General features: G+C 35.7%; 2 protein-coding genes and 1 long non-coding RNA gene across 6 annotated transcripts; 1 reads left to right on the plus strand and 2 right to left on the minus strand.

Annotated features, from left to right (window-relative positions):
* Positions 1–325: 325 nt before the first annotated feature.
* LOC138696257 (uncharacterized) lies at positions 326–8083 on the minus strand. Of its 3 annotated transcripts, none has more exons than XR_011331304.1 (3): positions 7726–8083; positions 1357–1453; positions 326–1096 (listed from the first exon to the last, which is right to left on the minus strand). It is a non-coding gene; the product is annotated as an uncharacterized lncRNA (long non-coding RNA). The 3 variants fall into 3 exon arrangements; XR_011331305.1 differs by lacking the exon at positions 7726–8083 and adding an exon at positions 7442–7718; XR_011331303.1 differs by lacking the exon at positions 7726–8083 and adding an exon at positions 5213–5451.
* A 164-nt stretch (positions 8084–8247) lies between these two features.
* On the plus strand, positions 8248–17692 carry sicily (NADH dehydrogenase (ubiquinone) complex I, assembly factor 6 homolog sicily). Of its 2 annotated transcripts, XM_069820953.1 has the most exons (6): positions 8248–8477; positions 9704–9792; positions 16588–16810; positions 16916–17075; positions 17152–17387; positions 17466–17692. In XM_069820953.1, the coding sequence occupies exons 2-6, from the start codon at positions 9707–9709 to the stop codon at positions 17649–17651; spliced, it is 891 nt and encodes a 296-aa protein (XP_069677054.1). In that variant the 5' UTR covers positions 8248–8477; positions 9704–9706; the 3' UTR covers positions 17652–17692. The 2 variants fall into 2 exon arrangements, with proteins under 2 accessions (XP_069677054.1, XP_069677053.1); XM_069820952.1 differs by lacking the exon at positions 9704–9792 and having other exon boundaries at positions 8250–8477.
* Positions 16538–23739, minus strand: LOC138696259 (cilia- and flagella-associated protein 418-like). The gene is made up of 3 exons (XM_069820954.1): positions 23492–23739; positions 22067–22240; positions 16538–17984 (listed from the first exon to the last, which is right to left on the minus strand). The coding sequence occupies exons 1-3, from the start codon at positions 23611–23613 to the stop codon at positions 17729–17731; spliced, it is 552 nt and encodes a 183-aa protein (XP_069677055.1). The 5' UTR covers positions 23614–23739; the 3' UTR covers positions 16538–17728.
* Positions 23740–23963: the final 224 nt, after the last annotated feature.

Genomic DNA, 23963 nt, shown 5'->3' on the forward strand with positions numbered 1-23963 from the left:
TATGTACCATATTGTGGATTATGTGTTTGTGTTGACTTTTTGTGTCATTGGCTTGCAGACTACAAGGTCAGGAACATACAAGTTTGAATTATTAGGCTGTGAGGATTAATCTCTATACCCAAATGAAATAAGTTTTAACAAGCATTAAACAGATAATTTTTAGAGCGCTATTTCTAGTTGGTGATTGTGTGATTCACATGCGTTCAGTACTTATTTTTTTAAAAACCATGCCAGGCTAGAATCACCTCCGATGTACTGACATTTATCTGGCTGAATAGCAAATGAAAACATTGAATTACTGTACCATTGAAGTAAATGACATATATTTTAATATTTGAATTGTTTATTCCATTAGGAATGGTCAGATAACTGGTAATGTTGGTATACAATACAAAAGGGAACAATCACTATTTACACAAAGAACATAACAAAATACAAAACAAGACAAATTAACACGCCAATACAAAACAAATCGTCAACACAATTGCAAGACAATAATGCAATTACAAAACAACACAAATACACAATGACCACTCACAACACAAGTGAAGACTTCAAAACACATTAAATCACCCTTAACATTAAGCTGAAGAAAGTATGAAACACTTACGCGACACTTACACTACACTTATTTATTTCCAGAACCTTTGACAGCACTAAACACTATCAATTAATACAAACGAAGCAGCAATACATAAAACGAACAAAACACAGGGAAATGGTAAAACAATATGTTTTATGAAACTCTAACGCAATAATTAAATATTAATTACACACTCGTACTTGCATAAGATTTAGTTAATCAAAATAATAATTATTATAATAAATAATTTGTAATTACTAGTATTTTTGTTGTAACCATCTGTATGTTATGTTTTAATCTTTCAATTATTAAAGGAGAGTCCTCAAAAGCCACTGCAGATAGCTGGTTTCAGACTATTACATGGTTCCATTTAAAAACGAAAACTTTCTTAAATCGGTTCGCTGTTCCATCATCATCATTGATTCAGGCCTTGACTGCCCCTACAGTGCGCCTCCATTCATTCCTACTTTCCGCTTTCCTCTTCCATTCTTGTACTCCCAGCACCTTCAAATCCTGTTTAACCCAGATACATCAAATATTTTTCACTGAGTGGTAAATTTTATGTGTAGATGCAAGAATATAACATAACTCTCCAATGAATTGACTGATTATCATGAAACAAGTTCTGGGTATATTATCTTAGTATATATTATCGTTATAAATGCGCAAAATTCAAAATAAATGAGTATAGTAATGCATGTACAAAATTAACAACAGTCTCGCACCGCGGAGCATCCGTCTGCCCCTTCAACATCCAGGCATGTTTATTTTACCTCGGCCTTCCCTATCCAAACCCATGGGCAGTAGTGCACTGCAGCGGATCTCATTGGCCTCTACGGATGAGTCCCCAGCCATGGGACAAGATGTTAGCTGGAACCAATTTAGATGTTAGCTGGAACCAATTTTCAAGTAGATGATAGATATATATATATATATATATATATATATATATATATATATATATATAGAGAGAGAGAGAGAGAGAGAGAGAGAGAGAGAGTCCTGCATCGTGATCTAAGGCATCCTGCCTAGGACTCGCGTTACGGAATGCGCGCTGGTTCGAGTCCTCATGGGGGAAGAAATTTTCTCATGAAATTTAAACCAGTGTATGGGACCGGTGCCCACCCAGCATTGTGATGCACTTGGGGATCTACAATTGGTAGCGAAATCCAGTTTCGAAACCCAGCTATAACGACTGGAGGGATCATCGTGCTAACCACACGATACCTCCATTCTGGTTGGATGATCGTCCATCTCTGCTTCGGCATGTGGACGTGAGGCCAGCAGCCAGCTGGTTGGTCTGGGCCCTTAACGAGTTGTAGCGCCATGGATTATTATTATTATTATTATTATTATTATTACTATTATTATTATATATATTAGTCAGCAACTGGAAGCCAATCCAAGTGGACGTACTGTAACATGCTACAAATTGCAGAATCAGCATAGAGCAATTCTCTAAGATAATGTGAAAAAGGATCGTCAGACAACAGGAACAACAGTAGACGAAAGTAAAATGGATATGAATTTATATATGTATAGTTCAAGAATTGGAAGATTCAGCATAAGGAGAGTTAAAGACGAGAGAAGATGGAAGAGCAGGGAGAAGAAAGAATTAAAATGGGCGATTAGAGCAGTCATAGTGATGATATTAATAATGGGAGGAATTGAAGTGAATCTGGGACCAACAAGTGAAGAGATGAGAGAAGTAATTAAAGAAGAAATGAAATTAGGGTTCATAAAAATCAATAAGGAAATAAAACTACAGCTACAGGATTTCAGTCAGACAGTAACAAATTTGAAACAAACATGGAGAACAACAACAACAAAAGAATTGAAGAGCTACCATAGTTAAGTAACCAGTTGAAAAAGAAAATTAGGGGTTTAGAAGATAGCCAGAGGAAGGAGAATCTGATAATTTTTGGTGTAAATGAGGACGAAAGAGAGTATGGAGAGGAAACTTACAATGCAGTCTGGAGAGTGTGTTGGGAGCTTTTCGAAGTTGATGTAGATGATTATAGGAGAAGTTTATAAAGTGGGCAAGGGAAAATTTCGGTCTATTTGAATTAAATTTCGAAATTTAATGACGAAAGAAACGATTATGAACAGAGTGAAAAATGCGAGGGGATCAAAATTCCCATTTGAAAATGATCTTAGTTACGAAGTAAGAAGAAGAAGAAAAAAACCATTGTTACTGTATATGAAAACAGTGAGAAGCAAAGGACATTTTGCGATCATGAATAAGACAAATTGAAAATTAATAATAAAGTTTACGATCTAGAATACTGTGAAAAGAATTATGACAAACCAGAGTCTTGGACTGAAATCGAGCAAAGCCAAGTGAATCAAGGTGCAATGAACGTGAAAATATGCGTATGTCAGTGTTGGGAAGAAAGAAATGCAGACAATATGAAACTTCAACAACAGTGAAACAATATTGGTACAAAGTCGAATTACAAAAACGAAACAGCTGACCAGAATAAACCAAGGAGAAAAACAAAACGTGAGGCAGATAAAAGAAGATATTGCTGACGAATTATGGAAACAACTGGAAGTGTCTGAGGCCAGGAGCATAGACAAGTCTAATGGAAGAAATGAAAGAGAAGACATGATAAGAACGAGCAAAGGAACGAAGCAAGTACCAGATATTAGTGATTGTGAGGACAAAATAAATAGGGCTTGTGAGGTTATTCAATGGAGAAATGGAGGACAGAATAGTAAGGAGGATGGAATTAGCGAGGAAGAAGAGTGCAAGAAAGTCAGGGGTGGCAAAAGTGTTAGAATAGAAATAGAGAAGAAAGTGTTAAGTGTAAGAAGATAGTGTAAGAGTGTAGCAAGATGGATATACAAACATTGATTAAAAGAATTAAAGTGAAAGAACATCTGAACAAATGAGAAGTGAAAGAAAGAGAAATTGAAAGTGTAATTAAATAAATTAGATATTTCATGTGATTCAGTGTCATGGTTGGGAGTAGTATCAGGGGTATTATAACTGTAGGATTATTATAGAAATAAATTTACGGAAAGAGGCAATAAAAGAGGAAATTTAGGAGTGAAGTGATGAGAAAGAGATAAGTAAGTAAATAAATAAAGGATAGAATAGTAGGGAAATAATAAGTCATGTTAAGTTTTGTAAAATAGAGAAAATGGAAATGTAGATAAATAATTTATGAGAAAATAGCAGGAAAGGAATGATTGAGTAGGTAGATTTGAGAATATAGAATAAAAACAAATAACAAAAATTATTAAGGAAAAGAATATGCAATATTTAATAGCAAAGTGTGAAATAGAAGGGAGACAGTCTAGGTATGAGAGGGAATAGAAGAGGATAGATAGCAATTCAGTTAAAACAGAAGAATAGGAAATAATCAGGAAATACTTGGCAGCTGAATATACAGAGTGAATTAAAAGTCTGGAACCATATAAATATTGTTCATATGCTTGATTTTCGATTATTATAGGTGTTACTAGTATTTGTGAGACCAAATGCTCTACCAGTGACACATTCAATTCTAGCCCTTGGCTACCTCAAAAGCCGTCATTTTGGATGCAACTTTGAAATTTTTAATGGAAAGAGGGTCATGTAGGTATTCAAAATCATGTAAAAATTTTCTGAAAAAAAAAAAAAAAAACAATGATGCAGTCTGTTTTGAGATATCTCTAATCGTTTTCAAGTTATTTAAAGATAACTGTCATGACACAAACATTAGTTACTGCATCTACAGATATTTTGTAACATGGTACAGTACTAAGAAGGCTTTGGAAAAGGTATTTTTATGCAATTCTGTTAATTAACTTTTCCTTCTTTACTGTTCTTTGAATCCCAGTGTTGCCAGAAACTCCACCTTGATTTTCCCACAAAGAAGCATCAAATTTCCCACACAACTGATATTTTTCCCACAACCTAAATAAACACATACTATACTTGTTTTTTTGAAAGATGGGACATGACAGTTAAGCGGCCGAACTTGGAACTACAGTGCTATGTTGCCAATGTGGACTACCACGCTGCCAGCTGATGGAAGGTATCAATTGACGTTAAGATGGGTGAAGTTAAAACATTCATTGACAATTGACGCGAATGTAAGAAAACAATACAAAAATCGACAGAGAATCAAAGACGAAACGTACCAATGCTAACATTGTGTGCATAATAAATGTCGCCAAGAGCGCTATTAAGCACTTGCCATGTGAGAACAGTAAGTTTGACAACTCAACTGTTGTTACCATAGCAACAGGCCTACCACGCTATATGACATTCAGTTGTTTTTCTGATCGTAACGCTCCTGTCATGTCCCATCTTTAAAAAAAAACAAGTATAATAAAAGAAACACAGTAATTACTCGTGTGGCTCACGACAGGAAGAACTTGGCTGTAAGATCAAACTGCGCATGCGCAGACTTGGTTAATAAAAATTTTAACTAATCAAACCTAACCTTCGTATAACTGGAGTATGAAGGAACTTCATCGGATCTGGAATGTGCACACAGAAATAAATCCAACTAAGGATCACGTTGGCACTGCATGAGAAGTCCAAGCATGCGCAGTTTGATCTCACAGCCAAGTTTTTCCTGTCGCAGTCCGTCCTGTAATAACAGGAACGATGTAAATGAAAATATTATCACTCACTAAATCCATACAAAACATCTGAACCGTGCAGCCTCAGATGGGTGTTGTGACCTTGAATGAATAGCAGTGCAATCCTTTAGCCACAGTCTAGTATATACAGTCACGAAGCTTGAGTTGATGAGAGTACTAGGAACAATAAACTGTGCCAGTACTATTTCACATTGTATGTGATGAGGCGATAGTAGCGATCCTAGTGGTTAGCAACTATCTATGAATGCATATTTCCTACGTATTGAGCTTCGTGACTGTATATACTAGACTGTGCTTTAGCTTTAAAAGTGGATCGTGGAATAGATTGGGTCATAAAACTAGTAAGTTTGTGTTCAATGGTGTTATTATTATTTAAGTGCTTATAATTGCATCCAGCAAAATTCATAAGTGAATTTAAACTTTATTTGTATTATTGACAGCTGAAGAAAGTGTGGAAATATTAGGAACATTTGTTTTACTCAAATAATATAATATTTAATAAGTTAAATACGAGTTGTGTGGGAAATTCAGTCAGACAGGCTATTGTTTGTAACAATCCCCACAGTATGTTTTCACCTGATGGCGAAGAGAGATCTACTCTTCGAAACGTTGTGCTACAATTTTGAAAACTAGCAATGGAAAAAGTCCAAACAGCTCAACAATTCAAGTTAAATACGAACAATATGGTTATCTGAAAAACAGATAGTGTTTTGTTTTCTATCATAAAATAACAGAAGGTATTGTTGCATAGCCTTCAACAAAACGAAGGCCAATTATCCTTCCCAAATCAAGGCCCTCCAGTTAACTCTTCTACATCACATCCCTTGATACAGCCTTCAAGATTAGTCACAAAATGACAATATGAAGAAATAACTGAAAATAATTCTTCTAATTCTGATGAAAGATTTTTCACACCAAATAAAAAACAAACAATTTCAGCTTCTAAAATAAATTCTAAATATGTAGTCGATCTAACTACTGTCCACAACAAGTGTTTCCCTCTTGAGGAGATGGTTGATGAAACTGATAATGTGACTTCAGCATCAACAAAAGAATCTATCTCTATTAGGCCGACTCCCAAAATCAGAGTACCGCCAATATTATTCCACAAGTAAATAACTACCAGCAGATAATATGCGACATAGATTCCATTGTTTCCAATGAGTATTCAACAGCACAAAGTCCTAAACATTAACACTACTACTACTGCTGCTGATTTTCGTTTAGTTACAAAATTCTTAGAGTAATCACAGGTCCCTTATCATAATCCAGATATCAAGAGACTGGAAGTCGTTTTACGCAATGTTTCTCATTCTCTAACAGATGAGGATGTTATTTTGGAACACAAATCTCTCAACCTGCCTCTTATTAAAGTACTAGACTTTTCTATAGAGACAGACAACCCATGCCACTCTGCACAGTGGAATTAGACAACAAGATAAGATAACAGGGTAAGAAGATTTTGATATAAAACAAATTCCATATCAGTTTGAAATCTTTCTACCGATCATCAAATGCTTCGTATTACTGAACAAATTGTACAGGGCTTTGAAAATAAAGAACACACTGCAGTCGCATTTCTTGACTTCACTCAAGCATCTGATCGAGTTTGGCATAATGGTCTTTGTTACAAATTACATAGATCTGGCGTTCCAGACTACCTATGCAACATAATGATTAGTTTCTTGTCAAATCGCACATTCTCAGTCAGAGTAGATTGTACTTACTCCTTTGTTAGACCCATTAGTGCTGGCATTCCTCAAGGCTCTATCTTAGGTCCGATATTATTCAATGTATATATTTCGGACATTCCTGCAACACCAACTGCACAAATTGCTATGTATGCAGACGATACAGGCATTTATGCAACCCATCGCAACATTAACATAGCCTCAAATCACCTTCAGGTAGCCTTAAACATTCTGTGCCCTTGGCTTAAAAATTGGTGCATCGCATTGAACTACAACAAATGCGAAGCAATGATATTTTATTTACTTTGTGTCATTCTGGTAACCCTTCATGTACAAATCTTTCAACCAACGTGATACCGTGGACACAAAAGGATGAAACTGTAAAATACCTTGGAGTGCACTTAGACTGCCGTCTATCATGGAATCATTATATCAACAACAAATAAAATTGGCCTACTCAAGACTCACTAAATTATATCCGCTCCTCAACAAAAAATCATCTCTAAAGCTACAAAATTGCATGCTGCTTTACACTTCACTATTACGACATTTACTGCTTTATATCTACCCTGTCTGGGGAGGAGTTGTAATAAGTGAAATTAAACACATCTAGTCATTTCAAAATAAAGTCCTACGAATTTCACTCAATTGTCCTTTGTTTGGCCGTAACAGCCAACTATACAGAGAAACTGGTATTGACACAATCAAACAGTTTATTCATTCACAAGCTAAAAAGTTCTATGGGTTGCGGAACTGGGGAAGAGAGGGATGGAAACATGCGGAAAGAGTTCGTTCTTCCATCCACAAGGCCAGAGCCTTCAATGACGTTTGTGTGACGTTTGGCATACTCACTGTTGTCTTTTCTCCTCTCCCCCTACCGTACAATGTCTCGAGAGTTGAAGGGAATGCATGAGTTACGTGTTCCGGATTATGACGCGTGCTTCAATTGGAGCACAGTTTTGCATCCCTGTTATATAACAACCTACAAAATGTTCCAAGTGTCTTCTACTATCCTCTCGGGAGAAAGTGATCTGTATAGTGCCACAGTCTATTATATACAGTTGCGAAGGTCAATACGTAGTAAATATGCAAACATTAGGTAGTTGCTCACCACTAGGATAGCTAATATCGCCTCATTACAGGCAATGCAAAATAGTACCGTCACAGTCTTTTGTTTCTAGCACCCTCAAAACTCAAGCTTCGTGACTGTATATAGCTCTATTTATTTGTCTATGGTATCAACCCTATGACCAGTGCCTTGCCTGCCGCTTGAGCGCTAGTGTCGTGAATGTTGGCAAAAAAAGTGTTGAAGTTGCGCGACTGTATATATTAGACTGTGGTAATACATCTACTAGAGGATTTTCAATAATTGAGTTGGCAACACTGTACTCGATTAATTTGTAAACAAATTTACGTCGATTGAAGTAGTAGAACTGAAAATAGTTATATTTCTTGAAAAATATTTTATAAATGAATTGTTTCCGAAGTTCTATAATGCGTATTTATAAGAGCTTTAAAAAATGTGTGTTTTCACAGTTAAATATAAAACATTACAGTATTTCAACACCGGATTCAACAACTGAATACTGTTTGGATTTGGTTAGGTACGTAATGGCAAACAAATATGTATATCGGTTCAATTATAGAGAGATTCGTTTGTATTTCAGATATAACAAAGGTGTTAGCTGCCTCATGTCTTGCCATTTTATTTCTAGACTTTGGAGGATATTAGACTGATAGGCTAAGTTCCACGTGTGAAATAGCTCGAAGGTTATGTTTTTGTTTGAAATGACTAGAGCTGGAAACGTCATATGGTAAAATATGTATGCAACTTTGGTATCTCCTCGGCCTGTTATCACTTAAATAATCCCCGCAAATAACCCACTCACCTTATCAGATACCTCGGCCTAATGTCACTTAGCTATCCCTTTATTAAATCCATCTAACCCATGAAGAAAAAAAAAACTTAAATCACGTCAGTCCCGTGTGTGGTGTAGGGCGATATGAAGACCGGCCAAAAATATATATCGTAAAGGTAGGCCTATATATCTCTAAGTGTCCACACCTGTGGAGGTAACAGTGAGCGCGTCTGGCCGCGAAACCAGGTGGCCTAGGTTCGATTCCCGGTTGGGGCAAGTTACCTGGTTGAGGTTTTTCCGGGTTTTTCCCAAACACCTTATCAGATACCTCGACTTAATGTCACTTATTAAATCCATCTTACCCATGAAAAAAACAACTTAAGTCGACGTCAGTCCCGTGTGTGGTGTAGGGCGATATCGAAGACCGGCCAAAAATATATATCCACACCTGTGGAGTAACGGTTAGCGCGTCTGGCCTCAGTATTAAGTGGCCCAGGTTCGATTCCCGTTTGGGGCAAGTTACCTGGCTGAGGTTTTTTCCGGGGTATTCCCAAACACCTTATCAGATACCTCGGCTTAATGTCACTTAGCTGTCCCCTTATTAAATCCATCTAACCCATGAAAATAAAAAAACTTAAGTCGATGTCAGTCCCGTGTGTGGTGTAGGACGATATCGAAGAGCGGCCAAAAATATATATCCACACCTGTGGAGTAACGGTTAGCGCGTCTGGCCTCAGTACTTTTCTAAGGAAGATTAAATTTAAGTTATTTGGAGGATTTTCGCAGTAACTATTGAAGACTTCACAAGTTCTTACAGAATTCCTGTCTTGAACTGGTAGGATCCTGCTCATGCTTCTTCGAAGAATTCAGTTTATTTTTTGTATGAAGTGCAAATCCACTTGAGATTTTATGAAACATTCAATTTTTTGTTTCAAGCTTGTCACATTACAACTTTATTGTTGGTTTTGAAGGTGATGTCGACTGCAGACTACCATTTTAATTTTTTAGCCTGCAAAAACGCGACTGGTGCCCTAGTGGAGGTGGGAAAGAAACTCAGATGGTAAGCTACTACCAGACTTCACTTTCAGTTATTGCTCATATTAAACTAAAATCATTTCAAGACGTTACAGGACAAAAATACAAGTCATCTGGTCGTAAGCTAATTGGGCATATATGTTAGGGGAATTGGTTGTTTCCAACACAATATAAAAGACAGTATTCCTTATTTGTTTCCAAATACTTAGAAAAATCTCAAGGCTCATTGTGAGAAGACATGAGTGTGGAGGAGGGACATTTACTTGGGTTACTCTTCAACTCAAATGGAATGTTTCTTGTAGGCTACTCTTTTCGAAAAACTTCGACTGCCTATTGTATCCTTTTGTAAAGTTTCATTGCCAAATTCCTTTTGACTGCAATATCCACCCAAACTATGAGTATGATTTGCAGTTTCTACACAAATACAGTAAGAAATAAAAAAATATGTAAAATTGTAATTACCATATGTAAAACTAAAATCAAAATAAAATTTAATAACGATAATCTGGTACCTAATTCATTGACTTGTCTAATTTCTGAACATCTAAATGGGGAGTAATGGAAATCCTAGCTGTAAAAATAACTTTAAATTTTCACCCCTGTGGGCTGTAATTACTGTATAGTCCCTAATGATTTAGTTATAAAATACTTTTTCATAATTAGCTTGTTAAACCAGCTAAAGCTTTATACAATATAATAACGTAAGTGTAATATATGACTAACCACCAAATTACCATGGTAATGAAGTTCCATTTTTTGTAGGCTAAATTAATACATTAGGCCTATGTACCATTTCGGAATGCGCAATAAGTAGGTTACATTATCATGGCATAAATGTTCCAAACTGTCTCCAGGGGATTTTTTTCTATGAAAATGTAGGGCATTAGTATTAGAAATGCATTAAAGAATTCAATTTCAGCATTATCCCATCCGGTACCTATCTCGTCAACTTAAGTAAAGAACAGTACATTTAGGCTACATAGTTTTCCATAGTTTCTGACAAAGTTGAGGAGTTAGATATTAATAGCATGTGGGAAAATATCATATCTCCTGACATATTCACGTCATCTGCATAAACAAGAAGCTGATGTAACCCGTTCAGTTACAAACCTTGTTTTCCTGGACTTTCCTAATGGCATATTCTAGAGCAAAGTTAAAAAGTAAAGGTGATAGTGCATCTCCTTGCTTTAGCCCGCAGTGAATTGGAAAAGCATCATACGGACTCTGCTGTACGTTTCACTGAGATACATTTTAATTAATCGAACTAGCTTTTTGAGAATACCAAATTCAGTGAGAATATTGTACAGTTACCCTGAAAAAGAATGAGACGATTCTTGGTCGTCAGAAGTTAAAGTTCTACAGCGCGGTTTACTCGATATCGACGTAGGGATACATAACATGACAGATAGTACAAGAATTGTTACAAGGACCACAACAAGGACAAGGACCAGAATAAGGATCACGAAGAAGACTGCCATTTAAGGCCAGGATTTCACAACATAGCTCGAGTCCCAAAATATCATTGCTTCACTGTACCGAATGGCAAATGCCTGCTAAGGGATCTACATTCTGGACTGCTGCTATCACTGTCTTGTCTCGGTAGCTCATATAGTAGCGTGCCGGTTCCATTGTATAACCGAAACGTCTCGTGTTCGATCCCAGGTAAAACTTTTTTTTTATTGAGGTGTAATTAATTTGTTCAGAGTTCCTCGACTGTCTAATTTGTCGAAAAATATGGAATAATTTATGCCCAATTTCTGGGTCTTACAAGTGGGCTGAACCTCGTCAAAAAAAATAAATCTTACTTGGAAGTTAAAAGTATTCTTCCTCAAACAAAAATCATAAGAAACAAAAAGAGACCTGTTAACTTAAAATCTTGTCCACATGCCATCAGCTTCTATTACAGCTCTAAGTCGATCCGGCATGGATGTCATGAGATTGTGGAATAAGTTCTGATCCCCGGCGAGATCTTCCCAGGTGTCAACAACTTGATCCCACAATTCGTCTCGATTTCGAGGGCGTCGGTGGGCATAGGTGGCTATCCTTCTCTTTTTCAATTCCGCCCATAAATTTTCGATGACATTCAAATCAGGTGACTTCGGAGGCCAATTAATGATTTCGATCTCGGGTCTCCTTTGAAACCATCTTTGAATGCTTGCAGCATAGTGCACGGGATGGTTATCCTGCTGGAACAGCAATGTTCCTTCGGGAAAATGTTCTCGGGCGGAGGGAAGGAATATATTTTCCAGAATGTGCTCGTAAGTTTCCGCATTAAACCGGCCATCGATGCGTTCTATAACGCCAGGTCCATCGTAAGACATCCACCCCCAACACGATATGCTAAAGCGCCGCGATCTTTCACGTCGGTGCACATAGCGCTGATCATGTCGGAGACCATCCTCACGATAGACACGGACAGGACCTTCGTAATCACTCGAGATGGTTGTTTCGCTGGAGAAAATTACATTTCTCCAATCGAAATCCACTCGATTGGTAGCGAAGGCAAGACGGTCGACAGCTTGTGCTTCCCCCAATATTTCCATTTGCGCAGCCCTCCGGCTCCTAATACCACAGTTCCTCAACCTGCTGATCACAGTCTGTGAAGAGCCGGGAAAGTTAGATGCTGCTCTTATTTCGTTAGCAGTCAGAAAGGGGTCCTGTCGAACTGTCTCGAATAAAAGAGCATCCTCTTCCAATGAAATCCGGGGACGCCCAGGAATAGGGCGATTTTCGACCTCCCCTAAATTTTGGTAACGATGAACCCATCTCGCGGCTGTACTTCCAGGAACACCGACCAAACGGCCAGCAGATCTAGCCCCATATCCAGCCTCAACTAGAGCTATAACTCGCTGTCTCATGTCACGTCGGTTCGCCATTACGATGAGAAATGAGAGATGACGATAATACTTTAGTGTAGACAATGACTATTTAACATGATATAGAATTATTGAAATAAGAGGCATCTTGCATAGTAAGAGTTAATAAATCAACCCTAAATTAAATATCTAAATAACAGGATATAACAGGAAGTCCAATTGTTGCGAAACTAATCAAATTAAATCTAATTACATTAAATAAACAAACCCCAAGTTATGACACCACATTGCTACAGCTAAATTGTAGGTTATTAACATAAGCATTGAATAGGTCCGTGGTTGTGCGTTGGACGACAAAACCAAACATCGAAAGTTCGAATCTTGCCGAGGAATGTAACTTCTTGTTTTTATAATGTAAATCAGACTTATAACTACAATCATTCATATTTCTTACATTATTTATTAATATTTATAGCCAACATTGAATTTGTAAAGAAAAGACTTTAGAAATCTCATATGGAATTTGTGATCTGTAGTGACATAAACATAGATTATCTCTCGGAACTTTTCCGTAAAAGTAAATTAAATTCGCTCCTTGAAACTGGAAACCTTATTCATAGGGTCATTTTCCCATAGCATACAAGCTGAAGTAACACAGCCATTGATAAACTTTTGTACACAGAATTAGACTGAATTCCTATTCGACAGAACCTATAATCAATGGCTTGTCTGACCATGATAAACAAATCCTATGTGTTTCCAATGTCACTGAACAATTTCAAAATATTAATTTAAAAACTAAGAAAGGATCGTAATTGCTGTATCTAGTGATTATTTACATTTATGTCTACAAAATGAATCTTGGAAAAACATATATGATACTGGTACTACTGATATTGAGAGTAAATATATTGAATTTTTCACTTAATTTCATAATCATTTCAGTGGATGTTCTCCACTCAATGTTGTGAAAAAATTCAAAAGTTAAAACATGTAGATAACGCAGGGACTTCAAAATCTCATGTATTAAAAAGAAGAATCTATATGTAATGAGTTGCAATGTAATGATCTTCATGTTCTTAAATACTGCAAGAAGTACAGTGTAATTTATCAAAAATTATGAAAGAGGGAAATAGAATATATTTGAGTAGAAAAGTACAAAATTCAGATAATGCAATTAAACCTATTCGGAATATTATTAAATTTAAACTTGTAGATATCCTAAGAAAGAAAATATTTTTTCATTAAAACCAATGATTATAAAGTAGAGGATCCCAAATCTATTGCAAATTCTTTTAACGTATTATAGTATATAGTACAGAAATATTATTGACAACTTAAACATTCAAGATTTTGCAAAAGATACTGCAATTGGTTACTTAACAGATGTATTTAATAATTATTATTAATATATGTAATTAGTCAATAACTGCAACAGTGCTTATACATTCAATCATAACATGAATAAAATTGAATGCAAACAAGTAGATAAAATAGTTAAAATTAACTGCAGGGGTGAGAATGAAATAATCCAAAGCCATACTTTTAACAAAAATTGATTTTTGCGAGTGCATTTCTTACACATATGGGAAAGCTATTAATAAATTATTGTAATAATTACTCAACAAATGACATAGCCTAAGGACTCTAAACATTTGTAAAAGTTTGTCTATTATTATATATTTTTTAAATTTCATTTTAATTGTTAGTTTTTAATATATATGCATTTACATTGTATATATGTGTGTGTATAAATGCATTCATTAGATTGTTTATAATATTATAACTTGTAATTTTGTATTGTTTGCGATCATTAACACTTAATCTCAGGACTTTGTAAAACTATATTTCAACGTGACTTAGCTATTTCAACGTTATTTAGACAAAAAAAAATTGTTGTGTAGACTAAGAATCGAACTCGCACTCTTCTACACAACACGCAGAAGTCTTACCGTCTGAGCTATGGAAACGACATGAAAGCTTTCATTTCTGTGCGGAGTGTCGATTTAGTCATGAAGGTCCATTGTCGATTTAACTATACAATTTATGTATATATCTATCTTTTATTTACGTAATATTATCATATTTTTTGCAGTTTTTTAATTGAATTTCGGAACGATGCTAGTAACAAACCAAATAGCCTGAATTTAAGTAACTCAATATTCGTTATCTTGTGTATCGATGCTCTGGTCTCCGATCATGCGCAGTGTCTTACATCTGAGACTTAGGAATATTCAATCGTCTCATCCTTTTCCAGGGAAACTGTACGTATAAAACTTCTCTCTTATCCAAGTCATATGCCTTTTTGAAATGTATGCATAACTGATGTACTGTACTCATATACACTCATTTTTTTTTTCCAATAGCTGTCAAATACAAAAAATCTTATCAATAGTCGATCTAACTTATTATGCGTAAAACCACATTGATGATCCCCAATAATTTCATCTACATAAGGAGTTAAACTTCTCAAAAGAATATTGGACAGAATTTTGTATGATGTCAATAGAAGTGATATTCCTCGAAAGTTACTACAGTTAGTCTTCCCCCCTTCCCTTTTTTTAGTGGGTTATTTTACGACGCTGTATCAACATCTCAGGTTATTTAGCGTCTGAATGAAGTGAAGGTGATAATGCTATGAAATGAGTCCGGGGTCCAGCACCGATAGTTACCCAGCATTTTCTCATAATGGGTTGAGGTAAAACCCCGGAAAAAACCTCAACCAGGTAACTTGCCCTGACCGGGATTCGAACCCAGGCAAGTACAAGCTTATAAATATCGCTAGATAATGCGTTTTCACCCTCCTGTATTAATTCTGCTGGAATTTGATCAATACCTGAAAATCTATACTTTTTCAGCTTCTCTATCCCAATTTCGACTTCAGAAAGTGTAATACCACGTATTTTTCTGCAGACAAGTTAAGGCAGTGTTTTACTGCTCTTTTAATAATATTACGATTTATAATTTCTTAATTATTACAGAATAAATTAGATGCCTAGCGGTGCTCGATGTCAAAAAGTGCATTTTATTGAATACAGGGTGCTAAAATGTGTTACCTTACCTTTTTATGTCCTCGTATTACTTGGTTTTCTGACTTGCCACAATAGCCATGTAATGTCATGCTCTCTTCTATTATTGCTGTCTCTTAAATTTGATGATTATACAAGGTTTCATCAGAAGGGGGTGTTAACAAAATTATTTGAATACATAACGTTAAATTTTGTGTTCTGTTTTCTTATTTTCTCTTCCTTCTTCTCTCTCCTTGTTAATTCTGTGGTTCCAAGGCAAATGGTGATATGTCAGTTTTTGGCGAAAATGAGATTTTGCGATATGTTGTGCGTCCTGAAGATATCTTTATTGTGGCAAAAGATGACATGCATGTCTCCCTTATTTTTCTCTCTAACCTGTTGTTATGAAATGTGATTACTACTACGATTTTATACAGTTGTCCAAACTTTAAATAATCACTCCCTGAAAAACTGCAAGATATGAATATCACATTTTGCCTTGAAGCCACAAAATTTGGCTGCTAAATCTCTTATTTGTATACTGAATCTATGCGAGTGATTGTTAGCCATTATAAGAAATTTCAATTTTTAGACATGTGAACAACAGACTTCTAATATTTTAATGGATGCATATCTTATTTCTCAATCATTTGAGTTAGAGAAGTTGTTATAAATAACTGTAATAGCTTTTTTTTTTTACTTCTCAGTGATTGCCTTAAATTTTATTGTTATTACTGTTAATGAACAATTAGTTAATGGAATCTGTATATTATGAAATTGCAGTGTCATTATCACATATTATGAATTTTATAAATAAATTTAACAGTGTGCTGGATATGATGCGATATAACAGTTCAGAAAGAGCTCTGTTTTTATTTTGCACAAAAATATAGGAGTAGAGGACAATGCAAGGAAAGGAGGAAGAGACTAGACTAAGAATAAGACATTTTTTTCAGTATGAATACCTTTACTAGCAACTTCACATGTGATACACAGGCACCATGATTATGAGAACTTCCTGTGCACGCTGTTGTTGCCCAACAACCTTCGCACATCAGCATTTGCTATTAGAGCGTTCAACACTGAAGTGGCAAAGGTGCAGGATCAAGTCAGTGACCCTCGTCTTGGCCAGATGAGGATGAAATTTTGGGAGGAAGTTGTAGAGAGGATCTATAGTGACAATGCACCAAGTCATCCTGTAGCTCTGGAGCTTCATCGTGTGAGTATTCTGTCCCTTGTTCACTTCGGTACACAATCACGTGGGTAATCAGTAGCATGTCTGCTCAGTTGCATCACTAGCCCCACAGACCTCACTCTTTTGCAGGCTACCCAGCAACACAAACTGTCCAAGAGATACCTCAAACGTCTTGTTGTTGCACGAGCAGACCATCTGACATCAGCAACATTTTCTGATCTGGAAGCTGTGGAGTCATATGCTGAACAATCTGTGTCCCCCATCTACTATCTGCTCCTTGAAGCTGCAGGTCCGTCCTTGAAGTACACAGATCTAATTAAAAACGAACCCAGTAAAACTTGCTATATTGTGGACAATGTTGACAGGTGTGCAAAACATCCATGCAGACCATGCAGCTAGCCACTTAGGGAAAGCTCATGGCATTGCCAACCTGATCCGTTCTATACCCTACAATGCACAGAAGAGGCTGGTGGCATTGCCACAGGATGTTCTGTTGCGACACAGTGTCTCACATGAGGAGATTCTTCGCTTTGTCACCTCTCAGCATTTCAAGGATGCTGTGTTCGACATTGCTGGCAGGGCCAAGCAGCACCTTGACAAGGTAATTGTACACAAGTTTTACTTGAGTGGGTTTGAATCCAAGAAATAACTCATGTTTTCATTAATCTTATGTTTGCAGGCTCGCTCTCTTAAAAACACTGTTCCAAAGTCAGCGTATACTGTATTTCTGCCAGCAGTGACTGTTGACTTGTACTTGGAAAAGCTGCGTGTCAGAGACTTTGATGTGTTCAGTCCCAGTTTGCAGCAGAGAAATAACTCCGTGCCACTGGTGTTGTTTTGGAATAAGTTACGCAGTTCTTATTAGTGTTGTAGTGATACTAGTCAAATAAATGAATGCTCAAGTTGTTTTGTCTCTCTATGGCCTGTTTCCCACATATTCTGCTATAAGGGGTGTGTCTTACAGACCCATGACAACCTGGGCACACTCTGCACCTGCTGCATGATGGACGTGGAATAATGGCTACACTGGCAAGCATATGCACGGCAGCCTTCCATTGGAACCAGGCTCTCCTTGATACGCTCGAAATCTGGCATATTGGTGCGCAGAAACAAGTAGCTGGTGCTAGGTGCCCATTGGAAGTCATTGAAGGAAAAAACAGCGAAATCGCAAGAGAAGCAGTGTAGGTTGTTGCAGGCCCTATGCAAAAGAAATTACAGTTATTGGCATGAACTGATTGCACAGCTACTTTGCAATACAGCATTGACAATTGCAGCTGAATTTAGGTAAACATAACTTAATTTCAGCATTCATAGTTGGCAGCCAAAGGTAGCTCTTTTGAACGTGAATCTGTTAGGTAAGTTATACTGTACATAGAAAATATCAAATCCCTTTAAAATATTTTGTACAGACCCGATAACAAAATATGCTTACTGTGCATGCACAGTAGGCTACCACGGTGTTATAACCAGAACTTGGAAAATTCAGGTGGCTGAAATCTTGTTTCTGGGTCTGTACCTAATTCATTAATAGTGTATCTTGAATTGAAGAAAGATATTAATGTCTACTAATAAAAAGGGGGAGTATGAAAGTTTTAAGAATGCATTTCACTTAGAAGTATGTTTAACGTTTTGTGTCTTTGATTATCCTAAGTACTACATGAAAAGAAGTTGACCAATTCAATGATGAAGAGGAAGATAGAATATATGAGGCATTAATAACAGTCATCAACGTTCTACATAATTGAATGAGTATTTTTAACCAACATTACCTAGTCTCTAAAGAAAGAGATATAAATATTCACTTTTATACCGATGATCGAACTTGAGTCCACTGCATTTTTAGTCAAATAGCTACTAGTTGAGTCACTGTGAAGGACATTAATAATATGAGTATATATATATATATATATATATATATATATATATATATATATATATAGACACACACATAAGCACGCACACATACACACATACAGATATCTAGAATAGTGTTGTGAAATTTAATAGATTAATCTTCCCTTTCTAAAATTTTGTAACCCGATTACAATAGGGGCCAGTCTGCTGTTCTGTTGCAGTTTCTTTACTGAATTTCTAGATGAAACTTGTATGTTTAGTTTTCTAAAGAAAAAAATCAGATTTTTGTAGTCTGTGAAAAAAGTGAAAACTCCATTATGTCATACAAGAATTTGAGAGGTAAACTCGGTGAAACGTTTGAATTTAAATTGAATGATTGTGGAGATGTGTTTGACAGAAAAAAGAATTTTTCGTGTTTAGTGATGCAGGAAACATTGTTACTAAACATAGAGCGACACTTAATTCGGAGCATGTGAATGCACTCACATGTTTAAAATCATGGATGAAGAAGTATTAACTAGGTGAGTCTTCATATTTTTTTTTATTTGGGTTTGTCTCAAAAATCCACGGAGAAATTGACACATTAAGTTGTAAGCCTACATAATAAATATGTTAATAAATAACTAAAATAATATTGTTTTGTAATACAATGATACAGTGTATACAAATATACATTTTATACTTATGCTTTCACCAAACACAAATTAAATTTAACAATAATTGTGTATTACAGTATATTAAAACATTTTTTCAAATCGATAAAAGCTCGATTAATCGATTAAATTGAAATCGTTAATGGATTAAATATTTTGATCGATTGACAGCATATATATATATATATATATATATATATTACTAATTAGTGGAGGGTACTTCATTTTTCGTCATTGACCGAAGCCAGTTCTGTAGATCTATTTACCGACAGAGTCGTTGCCCAGGATGCACCAAAGGAGGTGAGTCTATGATACACCAGCAATGAGATGAGATGAGATGATGGAGATTTGTTAAGATGCCACAGGGGAACCGGAGCTCCCGGAGAAAACCCTAGTGTTACCTGGACAACGGGCTTGCTCAACACAAGTTATAAATCGGGGACATGTCGAAAATCGAACCCAGGTCCAAGGATCATAAGTCCAGCGCACTAGTCACTAGACCACCATGGCAGTACATTAACAATGGTAATAACGTCAATAATAATAATAATAATAATAATACAGTTCTTTAACTAATTATCCTTTCAAATTACTCAAACATTTCAGAGTCAAGTGACTGATATAGGATAATATGTATAGCAATTTAAATAGAATGGTAGGAAATCTGAACTATACAGAGACATAATAATGCATACACTCTAAAATAAATCAGAACGGAAACTGTAATTAAAATAATTACAAGATTGTTTTCACAAACACGCAGAAATATAATACATTTTTTCTTGTTTCCTAAGAAATGTATCAATATAATATAATTAATTGGAAGTATAATTTCATTTCTTTGCACAAATTTGACACGACCTATCAAAAAATTGCGATTGGGCCTTGATGACGAAACAGTCTTTATATGCTTGACATTTGAGAAATCTGGCCACATTTTCTGTTAATACAATGATGCCACTGTCTGCACCAGTATGGGCCGAAGAGGAAACGATGTTATATTAATAATAATTGTTTTAACATCTGACGTCACTTATACTTATTAGGAATGGCGAGTGAGGAGTGACGTCACACTAACAATTATTTGAGGAGTCCACTTAGGCAAGGGGAGTATAGGAAGTAACTAGAACAATGCTTTTACATATTAATAAAATGAACTAACCAGTAAAATGAATAAACCCATCATGCATGCAAATGTAACAATCTTGATGATAAGTGCTATCTTACGTAGGTACAAACTAATTATCACAACACGAGTATATCGAGATGAACGTTTCACACAATTAGGCCTATAGAGATTCTATGACATTATTTTTTATTCTAATAATACATGGGGATCATCAGTGCAGTTTTAGGTGTAATAGATCTACTATTGATTAGATTTTTTGTATTCGACAGACATTGGAGAAAAAATAGGAGTATAAGGGTTACAGTACATCAGTTATTCATAGATTTCAAAAAGGCATATGACTCGGTTAAGAGGGGCAGTTTTATAAATAATTGATTAAATGGCGATCTTACTCGTGTTAATTGTGTAAGCATGTGCTGCTTACAGCTGTTTCGGTACTTCTTCACACCATTCTCAGAGAGTAAGATCGCCATTTAATCAATTATTTATATTCAAGTGTTAAAGGTAGTGTGCGAAAGATTCAGCAAGGAAGTTTTATTTAATATTCTTATTGAATTTGGTATTCCCAAGAAACTAGTTAGATTAATTAAAAAGTTTCTCAGCAGAGTCCGTATAGACCAGTTTCTATCTGATGCTTCTCCAATTCACTGCAGGTTAAAGTAAGGAGATGCACTATCACCTTTACTTTTTAACTTCGCTCTAGAATATACTATTAGGAAAGTTCAGGATAATACAGAGGGTTTGGAATTGAACGGGTTACATCAGCTTCTTGTCTATGCAAATGACGTGAATATGTTAGGAGAAAATTCACAAACAATTAGGGAAAACACGGAAACTTTACTTGAAGCAAGTGAAGTGATAGGTTTGGAAGTAAATCCCGAAAAGAAAAAGTATATGAGTATGTCTCGTGACCAGAATATTATACGAAATGGATATATAAAGATTGAGATTTATCCTTTGAAGAGGTGGAAAAATTCAAATATCTTGGAGCAACATTAACCAATATAAATGACACTCGGGAGGAAATTAAATGCAGAATAAATATGGGAAATGCCTGTTATTATTCGGTTGAGAAGCTTTTGTCATCTAGTCTGCAATCAAAAAATCTGGAAGTTACAATTTATAAAACAGTTATATTACCGGTTGTTTGTATGATTGTAAAACTTGGACTTTCACTTTGAGAGAGGAACAGAGATTAAGAGTGTTTGAGAATAAGGTTCTTAGGAAAATACTTGGGATAAGAGGGATGAAGTTACAAGAGAATGGAGAAAGTTACACAGTGCAGAACAGCATGCATTGTATTTTTCACCTGGCATAATTAGGAACATTAAATGCAGACGTTTGAGATGGGCAGGGCATGTAACACATATGAGCGAACCCAGAATTGCAGTTAAGAGTGTTAGTTGGGAGACCAGAGGGAAAAAGACTTTTGGGGAGGCCGAGACGTAGATGGGAGGATAATATTAAAATGGATTTGAGGGATGTGAGATAAGATGATAGAGACTGGACCGATGGCGGGTTATGTGAGGGTGGCAATGAACCTCGGGTTCCTTAAAAGCCATTTATAAGTAATAATACATGCATCAAGTTATTCTTAACTTATGATGTACCGGTACATTGATACAGTGCACAATGTTTACTAACCTTGGTGCTCCGATTGTCGAGTAGCCATTGCTGAAATCGCTGCCTCCGAGGTACAATGGGAAGCACCGTCTGACAGTAATTGAAGAGGCACTGTCCTTCTTGATACATATTGACTTGGAGTCTGAGTTCTCTTCCACATCTCTGAGGATGTCATCATAATCAGAAGAATCACATCTGAAAAGTATGCACTGTTAAGAGGGTTTATTGTTGTTGTTGTTGTTGTTATTATTATTATTATTATTATTATTATTATTATTATTATTATTATTATTATTATTATTATTATTATTTGGTGCGTAGGTGCCTACTTCTATGGAATATTAGGAATTCACTTTATCATTCTGTTTCCGTTCAATCCAGTTTTGGGCAGTATTATTCATTAAGAATTTATCCATTATCATTAGTTACTTCGCATTCACTGATCACTTAACAAGCACACATCTGCAACAACGATTATCACAAGAATTGATCACTAAAACAGAATATTGGTAATGGTTACTTTTAAATTTCATAACAAATTTAATTGTTTATAAAAAATGTTGAATATTAATAATAATTTATTAACTGATATTAGGCAAAAAATTTGAAGTTGAATACACTTCAATGAACTTTTAATTGGTAATATTTATGACCATTTCTGCTTGATCGCAGTAGTTCATAGATTTGAACTGAACTGAAAAAAAATGTGGATCATAGACGAAGTGGAGCCACCGTTGTATAATGTGTGGGGATTCACTGATCTCAAATGCAGGAGGAAAGTGAGTGGGCATTGTGAGTTGCATCACTAACATGTCCATTGCTGCTGTTGACTCTCTCTATGGATTTGAAATAACCATATTTGGCTCATGTCCTAGTTCACCTTTCAAACAATTGATTATTTTTATCATGAGGAATCTCTTCCCGAATTATTTGCAGGAGCGAGACCCCTTTAATAATTTCATTGAAAGAGCGACGGCCATGGCTGTATAAGTTGATGGAGCAGAAAGTGCGTTGCCCCCTCCCCAAATTGGCGCCTATGATTTGGTGAGAACAGTGTTAAAAGGCTTGTAGCATCATTATTGCTCAAGATTAATAGAATAAGCATTATTAATGACTTGTATTTGCCCCTAATGCAAGGACCACCGCAATAATGAATTCGTAAAAGAATTATCTTCGATGGTAATTACAAAATATTAGGAATATTAGGCCTATGGTGTATTTTTAAATTTTAAATACTTTTACATTGGTTGTCTCAGCCCATTTACACTAAATTTCTTTGATTATCTTGCTTCCCCTATATTTCATAAGTTTAAATCAATTAAGATGTGTGACAAATGAATTTTTTCTCAGCGTTAATTTTACATGTACTAATCAGGAAGCTGAGATGAAAATAAATTTACTCAGTTTGGTGAAATCTGCGTGTTGTGTATATGACTGTTTTGTTACCTGAATGATGAGTGAGCTGAAAAAATATTGGCCGTTAGAAGTTTTTTCGGTTTTTCATTGTTGCGCTGATTTATGAATTTATTCTCCACTTCTTCTAGAAGATCGTCTATGTCCTCTTCCATGATTGTGACAAAGGTAAAACAAATATACTTGCGAGTTTATTTGTTAACGTGTGTACATCGTTGCAATATTATTACGAATACCTGTCGATGTTGCCAATAGAGCAGAAATGATCCTTCACGTTACCTATGAATTTCGGACTTGACTGTTTGTATAATACAAGAATTAAGATTTAACTATCTTCTTACGCCTGCAGTGTTGTTGTAGCTGCACATTATTTTATTTTGTATAAATATAACGCACACGTGAATTCTCTGAACTGTTGGTAACCATGGAAGTAAATTTAATCAATAGGTAGTTCACACCGCAAAAATCGGACACACGGAAGTGAACTATTTCCGTCCATGCAATT

The sequence above is a fragment of the Periplaneta americana genome, chromosome 3, assembly GCF_040183065.1.
Source record: "Periplaneta americana isolate PAMFEO1 chromosome 3, P.americana_PAMFEO1_priV1, whole genome shotgun sequence".
Taxonomy (NCBI): Eukaryota; Metazoa; Arthropoda; class Insecta; order Blattodea; family Blattidae; genus Periplaneta; species Periplaneta americana.

Bases quoted from the DNA above. Each gene is read 5' to 3' on its own strand.
- sicily (XM_069820952.1), top strand. From the start codon at position 8,344: ATGAATTGTTTCCGAAGTTCTATAATGCGTATTTATAAGAGCTTTAAA. The intron at 16,811-16,915 runs GTGAGTATTCTG...ACTCTTTTGCAG, and splicing joins TAGCTCTGGAGCTTCATCGT to GCTACCCAGCAACACAAACT. The intron at 17,076-17,151 runs GTCCGTCCTTGA...CAATGTTGACAG, and splicing joins TCTGCTCCTTGAAGCTGCAG to GTGTGCAAAACATCCATGCA.
- LOC138696259 (XM_069820954.1), bottom strand. From the start codon at position 23,613: ATGGAAGAGGACATAGACGATCTTCTAGAAGAAGTGGAGAATAAATTC. The intron at 22,241-23,491 runs GTAACAAAACAG...CATACTTTTCAG, and splicing joins TCAGCTCACTCATCATTCAG to ATGTGATTCTTCTGATTATG. The intron at 17,985-22,066 runs GTTAGTAAACAT...TCTTTTGCATAG, and splicing joins TCGACAATCGGAGCACCAAG to GGCCTGCAACAACCTACACT.